We start from the raw sequence: 25,769 nt of genomic DNA, 5'->3' as shown, positions 1-25,769 counted from the left end.
TGCCGGTCCCAGTCCGGCTCCTTGCCCTGCCGCCACCACCCAGACGTCTTTCCCTGCCGGCCCCAGCCCGGCTCCTTGCCCTGCCGGCACCACCCAGACGTCTTTCCCTGCCGGCACCACCCAGACGTCTAGCCCTGCCGGCCCCACCCCGGCTCCTTTCCCTGCCGGCACCTACCAGACGTCTAACCCTGCCGGTCCCAGCCCGGCTCCTTGCCCTGCCGGCACCTACCAGACGTTTAGCCCTGCCGGCCCCAGCCCGGCTCCTTGCCCTGCCGACACCTACCAGACGTTTAGCCCTGCCGGCCCCAGCCCGGCTCCTTGCCCTGCCGGCACCACCCAGACGTCTTGCCCAGCCGGCCCCGCCCGGCTCCTTGCCCTGCCGGCACCACCCAGACGTCTTTCCCTGCCGGCACCACCCAGACGTCTAGCCCTGCCGGCCCCAGCCCGGCTCCTTTCCCTGCCGGCACCTACCAGACGTTTAGCCCTGCCGGCCCCAGCCCTGCTTTTTGCCCTGCCGGCCCCAACCAGACGTCTTGCCCTGCCGGCCCCAGCCCGGCTCCTTGCCCTGCCGGCACCACCCAGACGTCTTTCCCTGCCGGCACCACCCAGACGTCTAGCCCTGCCGTCCCCAGCCCGGCTCCTTTCCCTGCCGGCACCTACCAGACGTCTAGCCCTGCCGGTCCCAGCCCGGCTCCTTGCCCTGCCGGCCCCCCACAGACCTCTGGTCTTGTTTCCCCTCATAGACACTCCCTGGGTCGTCCCTCCTGCCCCTCCCTGGTGTTCCTTTCCTCCACCCTGGACGGACCCTCCGGCTCCACCCTGGTTCCCTGCTAGGGCTCTCGACCCGCTGGACCCACCCTGGACAGTTCCTCCGGTCCCACCCTGGACTGATCCTCCCTTGTCTTGCCCTCCCATCCCTCCCTTGTTTGTCGTGTTGGGTCTGACTTGGCTCCCCTCCCTCCCCCCCTTCATGTCTTGCCTGTTCACCTCCCTGTCTTGTGTTTGTTGATGTTGCCTGTTTTGTTGTCTTGTGGTGTTTCTTGTCTGTCTTGTACCTTGTTGGATGTTCCCTTTAGGGACGCCAGGTGGCGTCCCTTTTTGGGGGGTAGTGTCAGGGTTCTGCCACTCTGATCTTGTAAATTCTTGTTTTGGTGGCGGATCTTTGACGCTACTCATGTCTGGTCCTGTTTCTGTCTCTGTGTGCGCGCGCGCCGTCGTGGGTGTACGCAGATTGTGCGGGCTGCCACTTGATGTGGCCGCGCACGCTCTGCGTCCCTCAGACGTGCGCGCTCTTGTACTAGTGTTTGTGTTTGTTCTGTCAGCAGCGCGCTGCTTTATTCTCGGCGCCTCCGTCTAGTTGGTTTCAGTTTTGGTTGGCGCTGAGATGAAGCATGTGCGTTGCTTATGTGTGAGCGCACGGTAAGGTGTTTATCTATCGTGTGCTCGTGTCTTGCGTCTCTTGTCAAAGCACGTGGCTTGGTGTTTACATTGTGGTCACGTGCTTTTGTCGTGTGCTTCAGTGTTGTGTTTGTTGTCATGAACATGCGGTTAATGAGTTCTCTCATTGGCTGCATGTTCTTGTTGTTATGTGAGCGCATGGCTTGTATTGTCTCTCTGTGTCATGCGCTCTCCCGTCTATTGTCTTGTCCCACCCTCCTTGTTAACCCATTATTAGTTAATTGTGTTCACCTGTTTGTGTGTTAATTTTCTACAGTTTATATACCCCTCACTTTTGCTGTCCTGTGCCAGTTCGTCATCACTTGTTGTTGTTTGAACCCTTGTCTTGTCATGTTTCCAGTCCTGTTCCTGACCATCCAGCCCAGTGAAGTTTGTATGTGTATGTATTTGTTTTGTTAATGTTTTCCCCCTCGGGGTAGTTTATTTTGCATTTTATTTTACTTTTATTATTTAATAAAATCCCATTTCCTTGCATTTGAGTCCTCGCTCCTTTTACCCCATTTCCCATCACCAACCCTGACAGTTTTAAAAACTGTCTTATTATTTAGCTTTGGACTTCATATGCCAATTAATATTGTGGTATCAGTGAACAGTTTACTACTTAAACTGAAATGCAAACTGAGTTTCCTAGAAATCCTGTTTGTGAGGGATGGTAGCTAAAGAGCTTCTAGTTGTTATAGTTTTTTCTTCAGTAATAAGTGTGTATACACAATAAGTAATGGAAACCATACGTTTTACACATACACACACACACTTGCCATATGTTTTTGTATAAATTGTGTAATTTTATAATTTCTTTTTTTCTTTTTCCAGCCATTCCAGATTGAAGGACTTTCTCCACCCATTCTGGTGACCTTTGCTTTAGCTTTTCCATGTTGTTGATGCATTTCCCTGCGCCTGTTGGAAGAAACATAAAAGTAATATCAAACAGTTTCATTACAAATATATTAATGTATTACTTCACAATGCTTTTCATGTTTATTCATAGTGGATGTCTGTGTAGCAGCAGCTACTTTACATCTAGTGCCCTGAGAGTGAATTATACAACAGAAATTCACATGCTTGATAAGATTAATCAATAATTCAATATTCCAATACCACTGCTAAACAAAAGCAGCTCTTTGTGGGTTCAGCGTGAGAAATTCTCTTTACTGCAGTTTTTTTTATTTAACAGACAAGAGGTCAGGCTAAATTGGGAGCAGAGTCACAACTGAAGGGTGTTAGGCAGAGCAGAATTCAAGTATTAACAATGTTATTGTTATGTTATGCATATATTCTGAAGTACAGTATACATAGTATGCTTACAGATATTTGATAAAGCCCCGGTCAGCTCACATAATTTTTATTGTCAGTTACGAAAGTCACCATGTCAAATCATGCGATTTTCTTTCTTGATGAAATCTTGACTTGTCGTGGGTAACAAATGTGCCAGACTACACGCTCCTTCATTATAAGTCATCCCGTGATGTCCACGACAAGTGTTGCTATAACAATATTTCTCAATTTCAATTTTTAATCTTATTTCAATATCAATAAACAATTATGCTTGCAGACATCTAATAACTACATTATTTAAGGGCATTCCTTACTACATGCATAGGATCAAACTTATGACTCCTTTTTACCACTTAGATATTTTCTTTGAAATCAAAATTAACATTTCTTCTTAAACACTCCCTCACCTGGGGTCCGTTCTTCGTATGTGGATCACTCAATTAGCTGAATTTGGATGTTGACGATTTGACATGATCCAGGATCGTTTCGTTCTTCAAAACTCATCTGAGAGTTGTCATAGTAACAGTTCTGGTAGCTCAAACCTGCGTAGGAGCAGGTTCATTTCATATAAACCGGATTAGATTGGGTCAGTTCAAGCAAAGACAATACACTTGGGAAAATAGTAAATATATATATATATATATATATATATATATATATATATATATATATATATATATATATATATTTTTTTTTTTTTTTTTTTTAACTATATAGATAAAGTTAAAAAATGTATTTTAATAAAACTTATGCAGTCTGCACTTCGAAATAAAACTAAAAGACTGCCACCTGGTGGTTCCGAGAGAAAATTTATTGATATGAACTTTTTAGATCCAAACGTGTACATGCACAATATTAGACTTGAAAAAAGATAACTTATGCAGCCAAACACATGTTTTGATCACTAATATGCCGGTTATTGACACCTTTACCAATATCAAAATGCTTTTTTTGATGCAAAATTCAACAGTTTTTCCTTACGCCGATTAAAAAAGCTTGAGTGGGCCTAGGTTACTATAATAAAGAAAATATTTTCTAAATGTAGAACTGAATACATTAATATGCATTGAAATACTCCTGACAAATAAAAGTGTAAAGTCTGCAGCCCACAACAAACGTGGTAAGTTATTATTGCGTGTCATATTTTACAAACCGTTTACTGCTAATTTGATGTAATTTTCATTACAAGGATAATTGAATATTAATCAGATGATGTCATTACGCTGCTGTGCCGTCAGCCAATCGTTGCATTGCTGATCATGATTTTGAGGATCGATAGATCTGTCATTCGCAACACAGTTCATCCAGACATTTTAATCTGATTCGCAAACTTGTTTGAAGAACCAACTTAGCCAGAGATCAGTTATCAAGATAAACAGATCCAGGATCTGCCAAATCATTTTACATAATTACGTAATTACGAAAAACAGACCCCTAAACTTGCCGCGAGTGAGACGGAGAAAATGAAAGCACATCAGCACAACGGAAAAATCAAATCCTCAAGACACAACCTTAAAAATAATCACATTCAGCGAGTTAGTTAAATGAACAGCATCTTGCTGTTGCTCTGTAAATTAACATGAACATACTGGCAGCTGCAGATGACTGTTATTTTACAGTATGTTGCTATAAAAATACATGGACTACATTGATATCCACAATACTCAAGTGAACTCATTTTGTTCACTAAAAGCAACTGCCTCAAATTGGCCAACTGTTGTTTGAGTTTATGAAGTAATGTGCTATATGCAGTTGAAGTTAGAATTATTAGCCCCCCCCCCCCCCCCCCCCTGAATTATTAGATCCCCTTTTTATTTTTTTCCCAATTTCTGTTTAACGGAAAGAAGATTTTTTCAACACATTTTTAAACATAATATTTTTAATAACCCATTTCTAATAACTGATTTATTTTATCATAATTTGGGAAATATTTCAAGTGGTGCTCGCTGCAGAACCATTTGGGCGAGCTGAGCTCCAGCGAGGGGGAGCTTGAGCTTGAGCTCCACCTTTTTTGCACTTCTTCTACGAGCGATGTCACTGGGGGTAGGGTTAGGGGTGGGGTTGGTGTACGCATCAAAACAGCTTACAGGAGGCAGAGCGAGAGCTCATGCTCCCCCTCGCTGGAGCTCAGCTCTGCTCAAATGGCTCTGCAGCGAGCACCCTCTCAAATATTTAAAAAAAAGAAAGAAAGAAAAAAATCTAAGTAGGCTAATAATTCTCACTTTAAAAGTATGCTTAAGCATACTTATAATGATAACTTATTTTAGTTAATTAGAAAAGTAACCCAAGGGCGTAGATTTGCTCTTGACATTAGTGGGGACATACATCCTTAGAGCAGCACTGAACAGCACAAATTCTGTTACGCACTTTTAAAAAAAATAATAACGGACTTAATAATATAAAATAAACACTTAATAATACAAATAACAATCAGGTCCCATGCTGCAAAAGTCAATTTACATGATTTAAGTGCAGTCGGGCTTTAAGGACGTATGAATGGAGAGAAATTTAGAGTGGTGTGTGACACAATTTAACGTTTGTATTCTGATTATAGTTTCTCATAATCACAGAGGCCAAAATTACGAATTACGATTAATTGCACAGCCTTGGTCAATAGTATTACGTTGAAGTCGTAGTGAACCTGACTTTTTGCACATGTAGGTTACTAAGGGTTGACGGAGCATTATTTTATTATTTTGAAGTCATTCATTTATTAATTTTCAACTGCTTTTCCGGGGCCGGGTCACGGGGGCAGCAGACTTAAGAGAAAACCCCAGACTTCTCTCTCCCCAGACACTTCCTCCAGCTCCTCCGGGGGGATCCCGAGGCGTGAGAGACATAGTCCCTCCAGCGTGTCCTGGGTCTTGCCCTAGGTCTCCTCCCGGTGGGACATGCCTGACACAACTCCCTAGGAGGCGGTCGGATGAAAGTCGATTACTTTGAAAATTATTGGTTGGGACATTTCAATAATCAGTGGATATTGATGGGGAAACATCCCCTTTGTCCATGCCAATTCTACGCCCTTGGTTTAACCCAAATGTCCTAAATTTCACAGCAGCACACATACATGTAAAGCTGGAATTACCAGAGAGATTCTGACTGCATCAGCAACTTAACAGCCACTGTCTTTATATAAAGAAACATGCAGAAAAACATCAGCAGTTCATTGTTTATCTTTGACATAAATACTGGCTCTACTCTCCTCAACAATGGTGACACAGAAGAAATTTGCTTCAGGTTTTAAAGAAAGATACAGTTTTTTCCTCGATTTTATGGTAAACTATTGGCAGCTGTGGTTGCTAGAAAGCTACTGTTTTTTTACAGTCTACCTCTGTAGTTTAAGGGTGCTTTTAACTTAGACTTTTGTTTCGGAACCTGTCTCATTTGCCCAGTTAGCGTGTTTAATTTGGCATATGTGAATCCACCAATTGCGCTCGGATCCCCGCCAAAACAATCGCTCCGAGATTGCTTGAATGAGGTGGTCTCGGCTCGATTGAAACAAACTCTGAAACAGGAAAAGGAAAAGACTGAACCCAAAAGTGTGTAGTCTGGGAAGCTGAAGGAGGATCTGTCATTGTTTAAAGCTAAAAAACATTGAAATAAAAAAAATGGCCAGTCCAGAGTCCTAACTAAACCTGACTAAAAATCCCTGGAAAATCATTGGTGACAAAAGGTATGGCTAAGAATCAATGAACTGCAGAAGAGTCTAGAGAAAAAAAAAACCAAGATCACAGCAGAGAGAGTGTGAGAGAGAAGACTAGTAATGTCCTGAGAAACTAGCCATGTCCTGTGAGAGCATAGCAATGTACTGGGAGACACCAGTGATGACCTGTAAAGGCTAGTAGTGATGTCTTTAAGAGACTAGTGATATGCTGTGTGAGACTAATGATGTCTGTGAGAGACTAGTCATGTGCTATGCCAGACTAATGATTATCTTTAAGAGATTTGTGATATTCTGTGTTCTAACTTTTTCATTGCTCTTTATTATTTTCAATCACTGTGGTTTACATAAAATAAAAGATTTATCCTTTTTGTTGTTGAAGTTTCTAGGTGATTTTTATTAGGTTTTATTTTCTTCAAATTTCGAATGGTGAATATTGCAACATTTCTAAAAGAAAATCAAGTGTTCATAAATTGTTCTCTAATTTTGAACTGTATGTACACAAATTCAATGTACTTATAATTTGGCTTCATCACACCAGTAGCTGTTGTCTTTAAAGCTGGTTTCTCAGGTCAGCCCACGTCAGCTCTGTGGGCTGTCGTCATTTGGCTCATGCAACCTCAAAATAGTTTCCCTCGTCTTGAAATGGTCTGCATTGCTATTGTTTTCAGGGGCTGCGAATTGAGGGAAGAGGAAGCGTGTTTTGCGTGGTGCACTCTGTGTTTTCACATGGGCAAACTGCCACTGAGGAAGCAAAGCTATCCCGATCACAATACAAGTTGGAAAAGGCTCAGCAGTGCGGTGCGGATATACAACAGCCGTTCACAGACTACTGCCTGACCCGCTGACCTGCTGCATGCTTTAAATAAAGTCTGTCTGCTGCTTTGACCCACCGATGACTTCCCATGACCCATATTTTCAATGGAAAGTGACTGCGAGAAAGATAAAATAAATTAATAAATACAGAAACAAATAGGTTTTTTTTTATATAGATTTGTCACCAAGGTTTAGGAATTAGATAGATAGTGAACACAGTTGAAGTCAAAATTATTAGCCCTCTTCTAAACTTTCCTATAATTTTTTTCTTTTTCTTTCAAATATTTCCCAAATGATGTTTAACAGAGCAAGGAATTTTTTTACAGTACTTCCTGTAATATTTTATCTTCTGGAGAAAGTCTTATTTGTATCATTTAGGCTAGAATAAAAGCAGTTTTATACAAAAAAACGAAACATTAGCACCCTTGAGCTTTTATTTTTTTCGATTGTCTGCAGCAGTGGTTCCCAAAGTGGGGGTTGGGACCCCCTGGGTGGTCGGGAGACAATAACAGGGGAACGCTTGGTGATTTCCAAAAGTCAAATAAATTTGATTAAACTATTAGTATTGCTATATTTTATCCATAACCCACAGAAGATAAAAAATAGTAGTTAATATAGTTACACAAACATGCAAATAAAAAGCCATCAACCATTAGATTAACAACACAGCAAATGGATTTTATAGCAACCAAATACAGACCACAACAGAACAATGAGGATGATCTCTGAGTGGCGGTCTCCAAAATTAAACCAAGAGGCTTGTGCTAAAACAATAAATGTTAAAAAAATATTTGGTTGTTGGGATGTTGCATTTTTTTTTGTGTTGTCAATATCCTAAATTAGGGAAAATTATTTACAAAGGGAGCTAATAATTCAGGAGGGATATAAATTTTGACTATATATATCAGAGGCACGTGTCCCAGTAAAAATTGCCGGTGCCCCAGTAAATGCTTTCAGATACGATTTACTTTATATGCAAGTGTATTTCTTAAGATCCCTGAATAAAGATGTTATTCTCTATGTGCAACCGAACCAACGCTGATGAAAGCAATGTAGTTTAATCAAAAAGCAAACTGAGCAGATAAAAAAACAAACTCGCTGAGAGGCGCTGCTCTGCTCCTGGTCTGGTTGTGAACATGCACGCCAAAAAAATAGCCATGCCACTCATGCGTTGTGAAACCGGCATTATAGTTTTTTATGAGGTGTTTTTTTGTTTGTTTGTTTGTTTTTTATTTTAGATTTATTAAAAAAGAACGGAAACATTTAGTCTTACTTTGAGTTTTCTGCTATTTACAGAAGGGATATTTCGCCCAGAGTATATGATTGTGTAATAAAATCTATTTCTCCAAAACCATTACATCTGACTAGAACCTGTGCTTAAACAGACTTAAAATGTGAAATGCCTAAATTAGCTATTGAAGAGGAGGAAATCACTGATATTAATTGTAATAATTGGTACATTAGAAGAAATTTTGTTAATAAGTTTAGCTTGTACCTGAAAGCTTTTTATGAATGGAAATTAAATTACCCGGTTCTGTTTACCATTAAAATTTGGCCTGGTATTAATAAGTGCCTAATGAGATGACAGAACTTTATTTAAAAATCCTTCATAGTTACTATCCCTGTAATTCTTAGCTGTCTAAATGTAGTATTCTTCGCAATGCACATTCTGTAATTCTAAACTGGAAACAATAGCGCATTTATTTTTAGAATGCAATTTTATAGAAAAATTTTGGACAAAAATATCCTGGCTTTTCTTCTCAACTTACAAAAAACTTTTTGATTTTAAGACAATTAATTTATTGTTGTTGATTTGGGAGTCAGATTGTAAGGAAATGCACAATATGTTAAAAATTGTAACTCTTTGTGGCCTTTTCCATCTTCACAAATATAGAGTTATTCAGTGTTTGCCTAGTTTTAGAACATTTTGTACTGACTTGAAACTTTATTTTGAATCTGTCTGCCTATCGAAAAGTAAGGAAGCCGCTAAAACAACTGAACTGCTGAATAAAATAATATAATTATAATTATTACCTTTAAGTTATCAGATCCCTTTTGGTACGCCTATGTAACATTCCTAATAATCTAAGTATAGTTTGAGATATTTGTTTTATTTCCTTTGATATATATTTCTATATATATTTTTGTTTTCTTTAAATATTTGTTTTTCTTTCATGTATTGTTTTTTTCCTTATTCCTTGTATCATTTGTGCTACTAAATGTACAATGAATGTGTATAATTTGTATTCAGATCATACAATATTAGCATAAATTCATGTTTTATGTATTCCCTGTTACTTATGTTAATAAAAAATTATAAAATTAAAAATAATAATAATAATTATAACGTTAAAATGGTTTAAAATCTTATCTATAAACATTAATAATTTCTGTGAGAGTAAAGCTGATTTAATGTATTCATACTATTTTGATTAATGGGATTCTTTCAGAACCTTTTTAAAAATCAAAGTTATTTCAAGTTCAAACTCTTTCGAATATATATATATATATATATATATATATATATATATATATATATATATATATATATATATATATATATATATATATACACACACACACGCACACACACACACACACACACACATATATATATATATATATATATATATATATATATATATATATATATATATATATATATATATATATATATATATATATATATATATATATATCAGGTCATTTCAACCTCCAATAACCTTTTCTCAAATCTGAAACGTGCACCTGAACAATAAGACACTTAAAAAGAGACCAGGCGAGGGGATTTCCAAAAATACAGCACTGTTTCCTTCTTTAGCACCGTCTCTTTAGTCACACAGGGCACTGAAAGACATAAACAAAACATTTTTGTGTATAATATAATAAACAATTTGGCGAAATAATCATATTATAGACGGTAATTAAACTTTCTAAATAAAAGAATGTGGATCAGTAAATTAAAAGCAACTTACACGTTTTGAAGCTGAACATCATTGTTATAGTACTACAATTCCCATCGTCCTGTTTTCTATATCCGGAAGGGGCCTTTTCCGCCTTCGTTCGCTGGTTTATAAATTCCATAGACATTCTACTCTGGCGAAGACTTTGCTCATGAATAATAATTTGATGCTTTAAGATATGCCACTTGATTGGCTGAACGAAGACATAGAAACTGGGTGTTTCTCAACAGCAGAACTGTCAAAGCCAAACGCAGCGAAGGTTTGGCTCATTTTTATTAATAAAGAAACGTGATTGGACGCTGAGAAAGGTTTATCCAGGGACGTAGGCACAAACTAATCAATATTCATGAGCCAAACCTTGGCCATAGTAGAATTTGCAATTCCGCTCTCCACCCGTCAGTTGCGGGATAGGCAAACCGTCGGAAGTTTGTGGGAGATGGGCTGAAAAGTCCAGTACAGGCAGACCGAAAACTGATGCACAGGAGTTTCACAGCTGCTTAGAAGTGTGTAAGTAGTCTGCGCATATACTATAGATATATATCTTTAAATATTAAACTTTGAATGTGGTGTTGTTATCAGTAGCACATATTTACTTAGAGCAGTTGACTAGCTGACTTTATGCAAAACCTGTCGCTTCTATTTTAGACAGTGCGTTAAACATTAGGTTTCTTATCTAACGTCCAGAACGTATTCCATGTCCTTTGCATGTAAAACCACCTTTACTATACAAAATGATAGATTAAATATGTCTGAGAATAAGGCATTGATTCTTAATGCCTGTACATGGCTCCGTGCAGCTCTGGTTGCATATCTCTTTCGAATTCTAGTGCAGTACCTAACTAGACAGCATTTTTGGACACTAACGGAATGAATGGAACGCATAAACGTGTCTATGATGCCCATAACTGGTGTAGATTTACCTTTACTAGCGTAATATCATGGCTCTGTGATGTAGGTATGGTATTACCATGTTACTGGTGATGCAATGCATGATATAATCTGTCTGTGTTAGTGCCATTGTGCTTTCTTTCTTTCTTTCTTTCTTTCTTTCTTTCTTTCTTTCTTTCTTTCTTTCTTTCTTTCTTTCTTTCTTTCTTTCTTTCTTAATGGTGTAGTGTCTTGCTGACAGCTGTTAATCAATGTTTTGATATGTTGAGTTTAATAGTACACGCCCACTTTTTTCCCATTCATTGTTTTTCCATAGGGGTTATAACATGACTTTTTAAGTGGTGAATATATGAAACATTAAATGCATATATGGGATCAAAGACAGGTGTTTTCAAGCTTCATCATGTATCATGTATTTGGCTTAATTTTATTGTAAATATTAAAATTAATTACACAAATATCGATTTTTGTTTAATATTTTATTTTATAAGTACAAGGCTGCAATTGTGCAGTTGTTTAATGTTTACATAAGTATATTATGCTCAATGAAGATTTTAGTACCAATGGGATGTCTTGATCAGGTTTTTATGCCTCCAAGTCATTTGATTTTGAGTATTTACCAATATCGAAACCCGATCCCATACTTCTGTAATACATAAGAAAAGAATAAAGAAGAGCAAAGAAACAGATCCGGTATGTTCCTTATTTTTATTTAATTCACCTTATTTTAAACAAACAGAGCACTTATGTGAGGTAGCTTGAAAAATCAAGAACTAAATATCATAAATTCTTCACTTTTGGACTTTGATGCAACAGCAAATATTAAAACAAAAAAATCTAATCTAAAAACAAGTAGCACCTCAACTTTAAATACCCGGCAGGCAATCCCAAGTTTTATATCTCTCAGTTTGCTATGGCAATGTTGTCATCATCAACTTTATAATACATCCAGATCGCAGACATACTTGCACTCTCCGCCTCAAGCTGCTTTCGTGTTCTACTTTGGCGGCATTTAACCAATAGCGTCTCTGCAACAAAGTGATGTCATGCCACACACTTTGGGTTTAACTCTGTGCTACTGTATATTTATTATCTATAAATGTGTTTTAAAAATTAAATAAGAATATCTATACAACAGTTCTGTCTGGTTCCAGAATTTGATTGGCTGATAGCAGTGCAATTTTCTGCAATATCAGAACTCCTACAGCCTCCTCACCCTTCTGTATTACGCCACCCAAATAGTGCGACAGCAGATTAATAAACTCACTACAATTTGACAAATATTGGAGCTGTTGGACAACATAATGTACTTTTGAGGCTTTTTTTGCCGAAAATTGTAGTTGACTATAGTTTGTAGTCAACTATGCAGTTGATTTATAAAGATAGTGCCTATTTTAAATAGTTATAATTTCGGAATGATGGTGACAAAGACCGCATAATAAGCCCTTAGATGAGGAAAAACCCAGCGTAATTTTAAACTACAGCTGATCAAATCATTATTAAACTGGTAAGTGATTTTCTAAGTTAATCTCTCTTTTTTGTATTTTGTAGTGCTGTATTTATACCATAGTAATTGTAGTGTGTTGAGTGTGAGATGGCAATCACATATTACTGCAGACTAGTTCTGTTAACGTTTGGGGCGAAGCAGTGGCGAAGTAGGTAGTGCTGTTACCTCACAGCAAGAAGGTCGCTGGTTCGAACCTCGGCTCAGTTGTTATTTCTGTGAGGAGTTTGCATGTTCTCCCTGCGTTTGCGTGGTTTCCTCCGGGTACTCCGGTTTCCCCCACAGTCCAAAGACATGCTACAGGTGAATTGGGTAGGCTAAATTGTCCATAGTTTATGCGTGTATGTGTGTTGAGGGTGACAGGCCCAGATGAAAGGTCGGCCGGAATGTGTAAAAAAGTTGTTATCATATGGACAAGTCTACAAGAGCCGACCCCACAACCATACGAGACTAAGGCCAAAGAAGAAGAAGAAGAGTTCAGTTAATGTTTGCAAAGAAGAAATGCCTACGTATGTTTAGCGTTTTTTCTTATCGCAAACACAAAAGTAATACAGACAGACAGACTGACAGACAGACAGACAGACAGACAGACAGATAGACAGATAGATAGATAGATAGATAGATAGATAGATAGATAGATAGATAGATAGATAGATAGATAGATAGATAGATAGATAGATAGATAGATAGATAGATAGAGGAGGTTCATACAAAAGGGTTTTTAGACTCTTTGTGTTTGATTTTCTTTTTTATATACGCAATTATGCCGTCAAACTGTTGTGTAAACACAATATCACACTAGTAGCAGTGCGATGTGGCTGTATATCGTGACTGGTGGGACACTAAGGCACTCAGCTTTATATATACATATATATTTGAGTCCTGATCAGGAGGTAACGTCTGATTCCGATTGAGTTTGAAACTGTGTGATCGGGCCCGATTTCCGATCACGTGATCAGATCTGGACATCCCTAATTACCAATATTTTAACCATTTATTTTTACAGAAGTGAAAATAAAAGGTAAAACGTTAAATTAGACAGTTTACTTGCATTTAACATGCCTTCTATTTGCATATAAAGTCAGTTTTATCGATTTCATTTGATGTGAAAAACCAAAATGGGATGTTTTGTCTCATGCATGCAACTTAAATCAATGGCAACCATCCTTTTTAGCGAATAGACCCTTTTAACAAGCCTGTTATGACACATTTAACGGTCATCAGCTTCTTACATCTTTGAAAGTTTTTAATATTTAGATTTTTTTTTAAAAGGTATGTATATTTATATGAATTAATTTATGTAGTATATCATCTTTGCTTCAAATTACGAAAAAACGTATTACCGCTTGTGTGGGGCATTTCTAATGTCACGTCTATGGGACAGGGCAGTAAATTTGATGTTATTCTCACCTCTGGCTGCTGTCATCAGTCTCACATATTTTTTTTTTCCTTTTTATGAAAGTCTTAATAGATCATCGTGGAATTTTTCGTTTATTATTTGAGCAAATAATATTGTACAAACATTATTTGTTGTATTCTTTCATTCACTGCGCTATAGCTATGATGACCGAGAAACCCAGAAATGAAAAAATGTAGAAGAGAAAAACAAAGTAAATGCTTGTGCTGCTTAGGGTTGGATACCGAAACCGTAACTGGTATGTACCGGATCAAATCAGCATATGAGTTTTGGTGCCACTGGTGCTGCGACGAAGACGTAAGACGCATCAAAGAGGTGCATCAAAGGCACACATAAGCGTTGTGTCACACCATGTTTAAACATTTAATTCTAAAAAATTTGGAGGAATACGGACAGGTGATGTCAGGCGATTGTTATTGTCGCTTAGGGTACGGATGCACGCAACACGCGCAGTACAGCGCATTTAGCCTGGTTTTTGGTAATTGAGAACGGCATTCTTCAGATCAACACGTATGATCGCATTCATCAAATTTAAGTAAACTAAGCATTCTAAAGCATATTTTACAAGGAAGGATTCTGACACACCAACGTGCTTTACAAAAGTTGCGTGTAAGGGGGAAACGTCAAACTTAATGACACATTTGAGGGCTCAAAAAGTCAAAGGAATGCCTCTCTCGCGTGCTCTAGGTGTCGCGCGCAATCCCTCCCTCGGGATCGCACTTGCTCTCTCTGTGACGGTGCTGTGCGCATCAGTTCCCTGCATTCGTCAGAAGTTGACGCCCACATTGACACAGGTAATAAAAAGATTAAACTTCAGTCATGTTCATGTTGTGAAACACTATCAAAATGTCCACTGTTGATGATATTAGACTTCTGTTTTCAATAGCATTTTAATACTTTTAAAATAGGAAGTCTTCAGTTATGCAGAGGCATTTATTAATCAGAAATCTAGTGTACATAGTTTTACGTTAGGAAATGCAGTCTTGAATTTACAGTCGGCAAGTACCAAAGAACAGATGTAACAGATTGATTAAATGTAGTTTTCAGACACGCCTTTATTCATTTTTGATTTTCGTCTTCAACGCATGATTTATTTTCAACACATTTTTAAACATAAGTTTAACTAACTAATTTCTAATATCTACTTTTTTATCTACCCCATAGTGACAGTCAGTGCATACCATTTTACTAGTTACTTTGCAAGACAGTTGTATTCAGACAAAGTTCCTTTAAGTATTTTATAGTCTTTTATTCAGATTAAAGTATAATTTAAAGACTTAATCAGTTAACTACTAAAGTTAAAATAATTAGTCAAATTATTTTGTATTTGTTGTGTAAATCAAAAATACACAGTAAATATTTCTTAATGAGGCTAGTAATACTGACCTTATTTTTATTTTAATTAAAAACTGCTTTTAAGACATAAGACATATGACTTATTATGACTCCAGAATAATAAATTTTTTAGGAATCACTGTGAAAAATTGGTTCAGGCAGCATTTTGGCACCAGTATTGTTTTAAAAGTATAGATTTGGCACCGTTATCGAAAAAACCCAAACGATACCCAACCCTTGCTGCTGGTGAAACATTAAGGTTTTATGTGTGTGCATGCAAGAAGCTGAACATCACTTTCAGGTTAGTTTGATTTGCTCTACAAGCGATATCGGCCACTATACCCTTATTCACTATTCCCCATGACTCCACTGATTACTACATTACCTACATTAGTCCGATGATTGAATGAAGTGAGCGAATTTTCCAGCGCTGCCAGTCAATGGAATTTATTTAGCAGTGCTAACATTGAATGGCTGTTCTCTAGTGTTCAGCCTTTGAGAATATATTGGTTGTATAGGCGGGTGTATTATGGGAATGAGTATGTGTGTATAGTTGATAATGTCAGCTATGGGTTTGGGCATCACTATGACTGGCTGTGCACTCAGATTGCATTATATGATGGGATAAAGGGTGATTAGTAACAACATCCTTATTTTCAATTTTTATTTACTATCAGTATCAACATTAATAATATTTTTAAATATTTTTTAGGGTGAAATAGGTAATTTCATTTTTTGTTAGGATTTCTCACTATCAACCACAGTTATTAAAAGAAATATAGATGCACCGATTGCAATTTATTTTTGATTGTAATTGATTCCGTTTTCCAATTTTTTTGGTTAGTTAGAGCTGCCGATACAGATTGGAGCTGATTCCAAACTACTCAGTCATTCATTTTCCTTCGGCTTAGTCCCATAATTCATCAAGGGCTGTCACAGCGGAATGAACCGCTAACTTATCCAGCACATGTTTTACACAGCGTATGCCCTTCCAGAGAGAGGGTGCTCGCTGCTGAGCCATTTGAGCAGAGCTGAGCTCCAGCGAGGGGGAGCATGAGCTCTCGTTCTGCCTCCTGTAAGTTGTTTTAATGCGTACACCAACCCCACCCCTAACCCTACCCCCAGTGACATCACTCGTAGAAGAAGTGCAAAAAAGGTGGAGCTCAAGCTCCCCTTTGCTGGAGCTCAGCTCGCCCAAATGGCTCTGCAGCGAGCACCACTTGCTTCCAGATGCAACCCAGTACTGAGAAACATCCATACACACTCATTCACACACATACACTACGGCTATTTTAGTTCATCTAGCGCATGTTTTTGGATTTGTGTGGGAAACAATCACGAGGGGAACATGCAAACTGCACACAGAAATGCCAACTGACCCAGTCGGGACTTGAACCAGTAACCTTCTTGCTGTGAGGTGACAGTGCTAACCACTGAGCCACCATGTCGCCTATTCCAATCTATAATTATAATTAATAATAATAAAATAATAACAATAAAAAAAAACAAACATCACAGTTCCCTGAAACTTCATTAACAACATCGCTGCATGTGCAGCTGCTAACAAACCGGTTATTAAAGTATCTGAGTTCGGTCTCTGGTCGGTCGTTAAAAGAAATACAAAAGTTTTTTGGAAATATTTTTAGGGGTTTATCACCTTTAATTTGGATAGGATAGTTAAGGTTACAGACAGAAAAGTATTGGGAGTAGAGAGAGGGGAAGTGTCGGCAAAGGACTCCGAGTCAGGAATCAAACTCGGGTCACCGTGAGCATCATGACGCTATATGTTGGCGCACTAAACCCCTATTGGCTGTTGGCACTGACAGAAATGCAAAAGTTTAAATAATGTGAACTAATGGCTTTAATAAAAGAGCATGCCATCAGTTTTTAAACTCACAGTCGGTCGGATTTGAATTGTTTACCCATAATACTTTTGCAGAACTTTTTTTCCTTTGTCTTTTTCTTTTTACATAAGCATCACAGTTATCCCACAAGTCTGAGTAGACAAAAAAATAAATTAATATAATATAATGTCATTTACCAGAGGTTTTGACAATGTTAATTGCAGTTTTCCGCCGTGAGTACAAGTATTGAGTATATAGTATTAAGTTTATATATATATATAATTTTTTAAGCTGTTCCAAAAAACCCTCAAGAATTGTGTTGTTGCTGCTCAAATAAATAAATATAAATATATAAATGAGCAATTCCATGCAAATGTCAACCTTGTCAGGAAAACAATTTAGTTTTCACTAAAATATGGAAACCTTTTCTATGTTTTTTGTGTAAGCAAGTATTTTACAGTGCTTTAGAAATACTCAAAATGTCTCTGTTAATGTTTTTTAACAATTCAATTTGATTTACCAAAAAGCACACAAATAGCAATTTCAGTCACATCCATAATGCAGACGTGTCACATCCATAACAAAGCTTTTTCCTCATAAATGCTAACATAATAAATATAAATAAAGTCAATCATGTTTGTTCTATAGTGAGCCAACTCATATCCTGTTGATTAGCAGTATTTTTGGGCGGTTGTGCAGTTTAATTCACAGAATGTCTACTAAGCATGTTGTATACTGTAAACTCGCAGACTTTTTTGGTCACATCCATGACGCATGTTTATTTCCCTCATTTAAAGTATAAAACATGTTTACAGATTTGTATTTTTCTGATCCTATTGCTCTGTGGTTGGTTGTTTTGGAAAATATAAACTTATGTTTCAATATAATGTTAATATATACTTTCTATATGTGAATTTATGTTTTGAGTTTAAACTGATTTGAAAATATAATTCTTTTTAATAAGTAGTTTCAACAAACATCAGTTTTGAGTATATATAAATGGACGGACGGACGGACGGACGGACGGACGGACGGACGGACGGACGGACGGACAGACAGACAGACAGACAGACAGACAGACAGACAGACAGACAGACAGACAGACAGACAGACAGACAGACAGACAGACAGACAGACAGACAGACAGACAGACAGACAGATAGATAGATAGATAGATAGATAGATAGATAGATAGAGGAGGTTAGTGTAGTGTAGTGTAGTTTAGCGTAGCATAGCTGTCCCACACTTGTTCCTGTTTCCACACAAATGCTCATGGGCTCTGATTTAGGAACTGTGTGCACTGATGCATGCATGTGTTGCTTACATTATTCATGCTTGCTAGAGCACAATATATCAAACAATTATTGTTATACACTGTAAAAATGCAGGGTTCCACACAATTCATTCCTGTTGTCCCAACACAAATTGATTAAGTTAACCTAACACTTTTAACAAATTGATGTGGATTGAACATAAAAAAATTTGTCCCAATGAAATTTCAAGAATTGTGTTGTTTCAGGGTCCGTGTACGTTGCGTTCATTCGATTTTTGATCTTAAACGAAATTTAAAAAACGAGGAAACGGCCGTTTTTCGTTTTTTTATTTGGCTACAAAAAAAATTAAATAACTGATTTTGGCTCGATTTTCTTTTTTTGGTTTAGGGTAGGAAAACGGATAAATGACTTTAAAATTCATTATCCACATGTAGGCGGTTCTGAAACGCCCATTTCCTCTGATTGGTCAATCAAATCTGGGCTCCTGACGTCGCCTTCAAAATAACAGTCCTGTAGTCTTCGTCCTCTGCGGATCAGCACCCAGGCATTTAATATGTTATATTTAATATATAATATATTAGCAGTATTATTAGACATTTATCATTACAATTTATCATTACTATTATAGTTCGCCGCCAAATTTGCTGCTATATACTGAGCAAAAGATTTGAGAGCAGCACTTGGTTTGCACGATTGTTTCCAAGCTAGGCCTATATAATACTAATAATAATAATAATAATTATTATTATTATTATATAGTTTTTATTGTTTAGTTTTTATTTTTATAGTTGTTAGCAGGGCCAGAATAAGAGTTCATTGGAACACACACACATTTTCTCTCACGCAGCAAGCCAATTCCTTTCGAGACTTTTGCTGGATTAATGTCGAGTACATATCTGTAAATTAACAGTTTTCAGTATTTTGTGATTTTTTTTTTTTTTTTTTTATTTATGTATTAATTTATATTGTCTGGGCTGGTGTTGTATATTATGCTACAAAAACTTTGTAATAAACTGTCAGTGCATTTTCTGTTATTTTATCAATTTATCTTTAGCCTATAAGCTGGACATCTTACTACAGATATGAGGGAGGCGCAGCTAGGCGCCGCGTTTCACTTTGGCAGCAGCTGCAGGTGATGAGAATGATGCAAGTAGAATCCAACTGTCAAAGAGAACGATGATCTTAATTTTTTTTTTGTTTAAAATAACTGTTTAACATAATACACTAAATTTACATATCATTTGAACCACATACTAGAACATAGGCCTATGCCTGATTCATCCATTGCTTATGCATAAATTATACAAAAACATATAATTATAATCATTAATTTTTTATTTACCAAATCTGAGCTCCTGCACTCGCCCTCAAAATAATAGTCTTGTAGTCCTCTGTGGATCAGCACCCAGGCATTTAATTATTATTATTTGATATATATTATTAGACATTTATCCTTACAATTTATCATTTAAAAAAAAGTTATAGTTTGCAGCCATTTTTGCTGCTATGCACCTGATGCTGAGCAAGATTTCCGAGCACGACAGTTTTACGATTGTGATCTGCACCGAGGAAAAGGCAGATGACATAATTCGTAAAATAATAACTTTAAAATGTAAATATTTGTAATATAGAAATTACAGTGAGCATAGGCCTATAATTAAATCCTTATTAGCAAAACAATTCATCCACAGCACTGTATAGCAGACCGGCCCTAACAAAAGAAAATACACTTCATATAGGCTTTTTTTGTTGGAAAGATGAGCTTTTTGGAACGAATTTTGTTTGGTATAATTTGTATAAGCAAGATATCTTAATTTTAATGTATTTTTTGTTGGCCAGTTAACTACAAACAACAATATTTGAGGTCCCCTATATAGGCCTGGCTTCAGTGCCAAAACACAATTTTTTTTGTTAAATAAAATAATGATATAAATAAAATTAAAGTGAAATATTCACAATTTCAGAGTAGCCTAAATTAAACTGTATTGGCGATTAATATCAAAATCATCCATTGCGGCTGTCAGTTTCGATTTAATTCCGTGATTTGAATGAGCCAGGACAGCCTTACAAACTATTTGCAGCAATGAAGGTATTCCCCGGTTAACTCAGTTTGAAAAAATATACAGAATTTGTATTGAAGCCTGTGTGAATGCACTGATAACTGTACGGTTCTATACCACCTTAAAGGATATTTTGATGTCCAAAGAATAGAAGAAGAGTAAAGAGGACAGACACAAGTTATTATGTTTAAACAATGTATTAATTTCTTTATGATTAATGTGTAAACATAATCATCACAATACAAATCAAACAAAATAGCATAGGCCCACGTAAATGGTAAACAATTATCACATAAGAATGACAATAATTTTAATACTGAGAAGTTGTAATATAGTGATGAAACAAGTCCCATAGTTTTAGAGAATAAGTCCACCTTATAAACAGGAGGTCCAGCGATCACTTCAGCAGACGATCCGTGGACATTATGCAACATTTGCCGGGATCGTAGCTATATTTTCATATGCCATGAACGTATAATGTAAAATGAGGAGTTATTGTGTTAAAACAAGTTATCAGATGAAGTTAAATGTTGCTGTAAATTTTTATGCAGTTGCATGTGATTGTGTATGTGTGTGTGGTTATAAAGTTATGTCAAACTCCGAAGCAAATCACACCACATCTTCTTCTCATCTGATAAGATTCAGTCAAACTGCTTGCTCTTGGAATGGTGTGGTTGTAATCTTGTTGGGTATAATTCTTTAAACTGTCGACTAAGCATCGCGATGTGCACTTGCCTTTTCCTCTGTTCCTCTTCCGTTACTGTGTCAAATACATTCATTGAACTCGCGAGCGGACCTCTAACCACGCCCACATAATAACATAACAGGTAAAGAATAAATGTACAGTTCGATAACAGAATAATTAAACAATCTTTTGTAAAGAATTATAGTGATATGCAAAAACATATGCCTGAGTGCACTTACAAAACAATTAAAAATCTTATATTCTTGAAGGAGCCGTCTTTGCTTTTTTTTATGAACAACATCCTCCAACTTGTGCAGTAAACTCATTGTGAGAGATTGCGCGTGTCTGGCCACGATGAAAGATTTTTATATCCAAATTTGTGCCAGTTTGTCAAGATACACATTTTTAAAACACCTTATTATTTTTCAGAACGTAGATGACGTTTGCATAAGCAATGACTGATCCTATCACCTGATCCACCCGATTAAATAAAAATGTAGACTTTAGCGCTTAAAAAATACTCCCATATAAGCTATGTAACTCTTGCTAATTCACGGAGTAAACTGCTGAGCTCTACAGTAAATCTATTATTAATGTAGCGTAAGTAATACATTTTAAAGTGTTCTTTTGAAATATATTTCTTTGTTATTGAAAAAAGCCAGAGAGAATGGTAAAAAAATACATTTTGACTATTTAATTTTGTAATATCCAAATAAAACACAAAGGCAGTGTTCGGAAACAGCCATATGGCCAATTAAAGTATTTCATTAATATTCGGCTGAATTTAAGCTTTCATCCTTACATGTACGCATATCCATCTATCCATCTCTCGCTTTCTCTCTTTTTTTCCTCTCTAGGCTATATAGCCTATGCACACACACACACACACACACACACACACACACACACACATAAAGAAAGAGAAAGAGAGAGAGGCAAAGACTATAAAGGGACTTTGATATATGTATTTGATATATATATATATATATATATATATATATATATATATATATATATATATATATATATATATATATATATATATATATATATATATATATATATATATATATATATATATATATGTTAAATAGGTCTAGTTTTAATTACATCACAATAATACGTGAAAATAATCACGTACTATAAAGCTGCGCCTAGCTCGGAAACAATAATGCAATGTGCTGCTCAGAAATGGCTTTATTTTGCTCAGCATCAGGAGCATAGCAGCAAGAAGTTTGACAGTGATGTTAATTTAATGTCAAATAATTATACTGCTGTTTTTATATAATTTATGCATATGCAATGAATGTATCAGGCATAGGCCTATGTACTAGTATGTGGTTCAAATGATACGTAAATTTGGTGTATTATGTATATTAAACAGTTATTTTAAACGAAAAAAAATAAAGATTATAGTTCTCTTTGGCTGTTGGATCCGACTCTTGCATCGTTCATTTATGGGACCTAATATCTGCTCTGCGGACTTTTGAAGTAATATAATGTTTAAGAAATAATATAGGCTATAGATAAATTAATGTAAACACAGTTTATTACAAAGTTTTTGTAGCATAATATACAACACCAGCCCAGACAATGTAAATAAATACATAAATAATAAATAATAAAAAAGTAAAAATCACAATACTGACAACTGTTAAAACAGATATTTTGTACTCGACATTAATCCAGCGAAAGTCTCGAAAGGAAGGCTTATTATTATTATTTGTATTATTATTATCATTATTATTATTATTATTATTATTAGTATTATATAGGCCTAGCTTGGAAACAATCGTGCAAACCAAGTGCTGCTCGCAAATCTTGCTCAGTATCAGGTGCATAGCAGCAAATTTGGCGGCAAACTATAACAGTAATGATAAATTGTAATGATAAATGTCTAATAATACTGCTAATATATTATATATTAAATATAATATATTAAATGCCTGGGTGCTGATCCGCAGAGGACGAAGACTACAGGACTGTTATTTTGAAGGCGACGTTAGGAGCCCAGATTTGATTGACCAATCAGAGGAAATAGGCGTTTCAGAACCGCCTACATGTGGATAATGAATTTTAAAGTCATTTATCCGTTTTCCTACCCTAAACCAAAAAAAGAAAATCGAGCCAAAATCAGTTATTTAATTTTTTTGTAGCCAAATAAAAAAACGAAAAACGGCCGTTTCCTCGTTTTTTAAATTTCGTTTAAGATCAAAAATCGAATGAACGCAACGTACACGGACCTTTCAGCTTATTTTAAATGGTTAGTTTAAACGACCAAATGTGTAGTATGCAATATGACAGAGAGGTGTTATAATTATTAATATTTGTATGCCAAACATTTGTATGTTGCATACATGGTAGGGGTGTGAACCTACACTGGTCTCACGGTTCGGTTTGGTTACGACTATTAAGGCATTGATTCGGTTCAAATCAATATTTCGGTCCACCACGGTGCATTGACGGAGCTTTCCATACATAATAAGATTTTTTTTTGCACAGAACAAGATTTTTTTAAAAATAAAATCTATAAATATATTAATATTTATATATTATTTGTAATACAATTCTTTCCTTCAATACAAGCAGTAAGCTATACAAACTGTACTTTTAGTTTTACCTGCTTAAAGAAAACACTCTTTTTTTAATGTTTTAGCCAAAACTTAAAAACATGCACAGAAGACAACATGAGCATTTATACCAAATAAACTAATGTAGATATTATTCCGCTTGCTTTTTGAGTGCAAGCAAGCGAGGTCTTACACCCCAATGATTAATCATTGTCTTCACCCGCTCAACAGAAAGGTCTGCGCTTGGCTCTAGAAATGAACACGCTGTTCACCGATGAGTGACTCAGTAAGGACAGCTGCGATTACAGTCTATATGCGCATAATGCACGGTTATCACAGGTAATCCGTAATAGACGCAGTGGAGAAAACTCACACCTCAGGCAGGCTTGTGTCTCGATTCATAAGTATCGCTTTAGCAGCCAAGAGGAGAGAAAAGGTTACCTCATGAACATGCCAGATTATCTACCTTTTAAGTAGTATTTCCTCGACTACTTCGCCATAGTATTCTACTGCAACATTGCGCATAGGAGATAAATTACGTCAGTACATATTAAACGGTTATGATCTATTACTTAACTGATAGCGAATAGTCCCCATCTGCATTGCGGTGCACCGAAAAAACAATTACTATTGACACACCTAATGCATAGGTTGTTTAACCAAATTTGTCTAATCAGATGGGATGGGACCTTCTTTACGTTACTATCTTTAAACCCAACTCCCCAGTAGGTGCTATTGGCTAGCTCTGTTGTCAGGCCCAAAGGTGAACCTAGTAGTGCCTTACAGCAGAGAGCTGAAAGTAAATACTAATGTCAGGAGTAAAGAGAAGCAAGGAAAAATAACCTCACACAAGTAAGATTTGCCAGACCTGTCAAGCAAGTAATTCAAGGATATCAAATATATATAAAAGTTCCGGGTGCTGTGCTGTTCTTTGTCTTTACAGTTGTGCACTTACAGTACAGCTGCAATGTACAAAAAAGTGCACTCATCAATAAAATACATTAATCAGTTTAATCACTCAAAAATGACAGTGTTTAGAATTTTCTATGCTGACCATTGAAATAAAAAAAACTATCACAGTCCCACAAAGATATTAAGCATTATATATTGTACAAACATATAGAGATCATTTATTTAATATTTATTTATTTTCAACAAAATTTGTCTTCATTGAGCATTCTTTCAAAGGAATAAAATGTCTTATAGACAGGGGTCACCAACCCTGTTCCTGCAGAGCTGCAGATTTCAACTCCAACCCTGATCAAACACACCTGAATCAATTAATTTGGACCTGAGGTAGCACTTGATAATTACAGACAAATGTGTTTGGTCAGGGTTGCCACTGAAATTTGCAGGAAGGTAGCTTTCCAGGAACAGGGTCGGTGACCCCTGGTCTAAACCTTAAAAAACTGTAGTAAAAATATACAAACCTTACAAATGTATTAAATGCAGGAAATACTGGCCATACTACACTATAATCTTGCTATATGTCTAAAAAAACACGGGTATGTGGTACTTATCCCAAGAGCATATAGTATGGTATATACAGTAGTATAACTGTGCCTAATGCACAGTTTTGTATTATTGTGGTATAATTGCAAAACATGGAAAGCAATAATTTAGGCTATTATTGCTTATAATTTATTATAAGCAATAATAGAATTATTAGTTAGAATAATTCAGTTCTACCCCTTAGCCCTTCCCCTTACCCAAATCTCTTTAGCTTGAAGGCGTGAGGCTAAGGGGAAGTGATAGATAGAGTTTTCAGGACCACACTCGAATCCAAGAGGTAAGAAAATTTTCCAGAATGCACCAGCCCCAACGGCAGCATAGCTGCACCCGGAAGTATGAAAGGATTACCGGTTTTACTTTCATTCACCATCATTTATTTAAAAAGCACCCGTTCCCATTTTTATGTTAACACTACGATAGTTAGATGTTGAGCTAAGATTAATCAGATTCACTCTAGTGAACAGTTAAAAATCATCATTATAATTTACTCGAGTGCACACCTAATGT

General features: G+C 36.6%; 2 protein-coding genes across 24 annotated transcripts in view; both read left to right on the top strand.

Moving 5' to 3' along the window:
- btbd16 (BTB (POZ) domain containing 16) overlaps positions 1 to 7,612 on the top strand; it is a 53,375-nt gene extending 45,763 nt beyond the window's left edge. For 4 of the 11 annotated variants that reach the window (XM_073918285.1, XM_068218665.2, XM_073918279.1 and 1 more), the window contains one exon: positions 2,272 to 3,013. In XM_073918285.1, the coding sequence (XP_073774386.1) occupies positions 2,272 to 2,340 (69 nt within the window). In that variant the 3' untranslated portion in view covers positions 2,341 to 3,013. Of the gene's footprint in view, positions 1 to 1,798; positions 1,838 to 2,271; positions 3,014 to 7,065 lie in introns of those variants that run through there. The other 7 variants (XM_073918281.1, XM_073918286.1, XM_073918280.1 and 4 more) reach the window with 4 other exon arrangements.
- A 2,970-nt stretch (positions 7,613 to 10,582) lies between these two features.
- plekha1b (pleckstrin homology domain containing, family A (phosphoinositide binding specific) member 1b) overlaps positions 10,583 to 25,769 on the top strand; it is a 100,912-nt gene continuing 85,725 nt past the window's right edge. For all 13 annotated transcript variants that reach the window (XR_012387865.1, XR_012387868.1, XR_012387867.1 and 10 more), the window contains exon 1: positions 10,583 to 10,680. The gene's annotated coding sequence lies outside the window, so the exon portion shown is untranslated. The remainder of the gene's footprint in view (positions 10,681 to 25,769) is intronic.

Source organism: Danio rerio, chromosome 12, assembly GCF_049306965.1.
Source record: "Danio rerio strain Tuebingen ecotype United States chromosome 12, GRCz12tu, whole genome shotgun sequence".
Lineage (NCBI taxonomy): Eukaryota > Metazoa > Chordata > Actinopteri > Cypriniformes > Danionidae > Danio > Danio rerio.
Note: the sequence above shows the minus strand (reverse complement) of the source record. Positions and strands in the feature narration are given on the sequence as shown.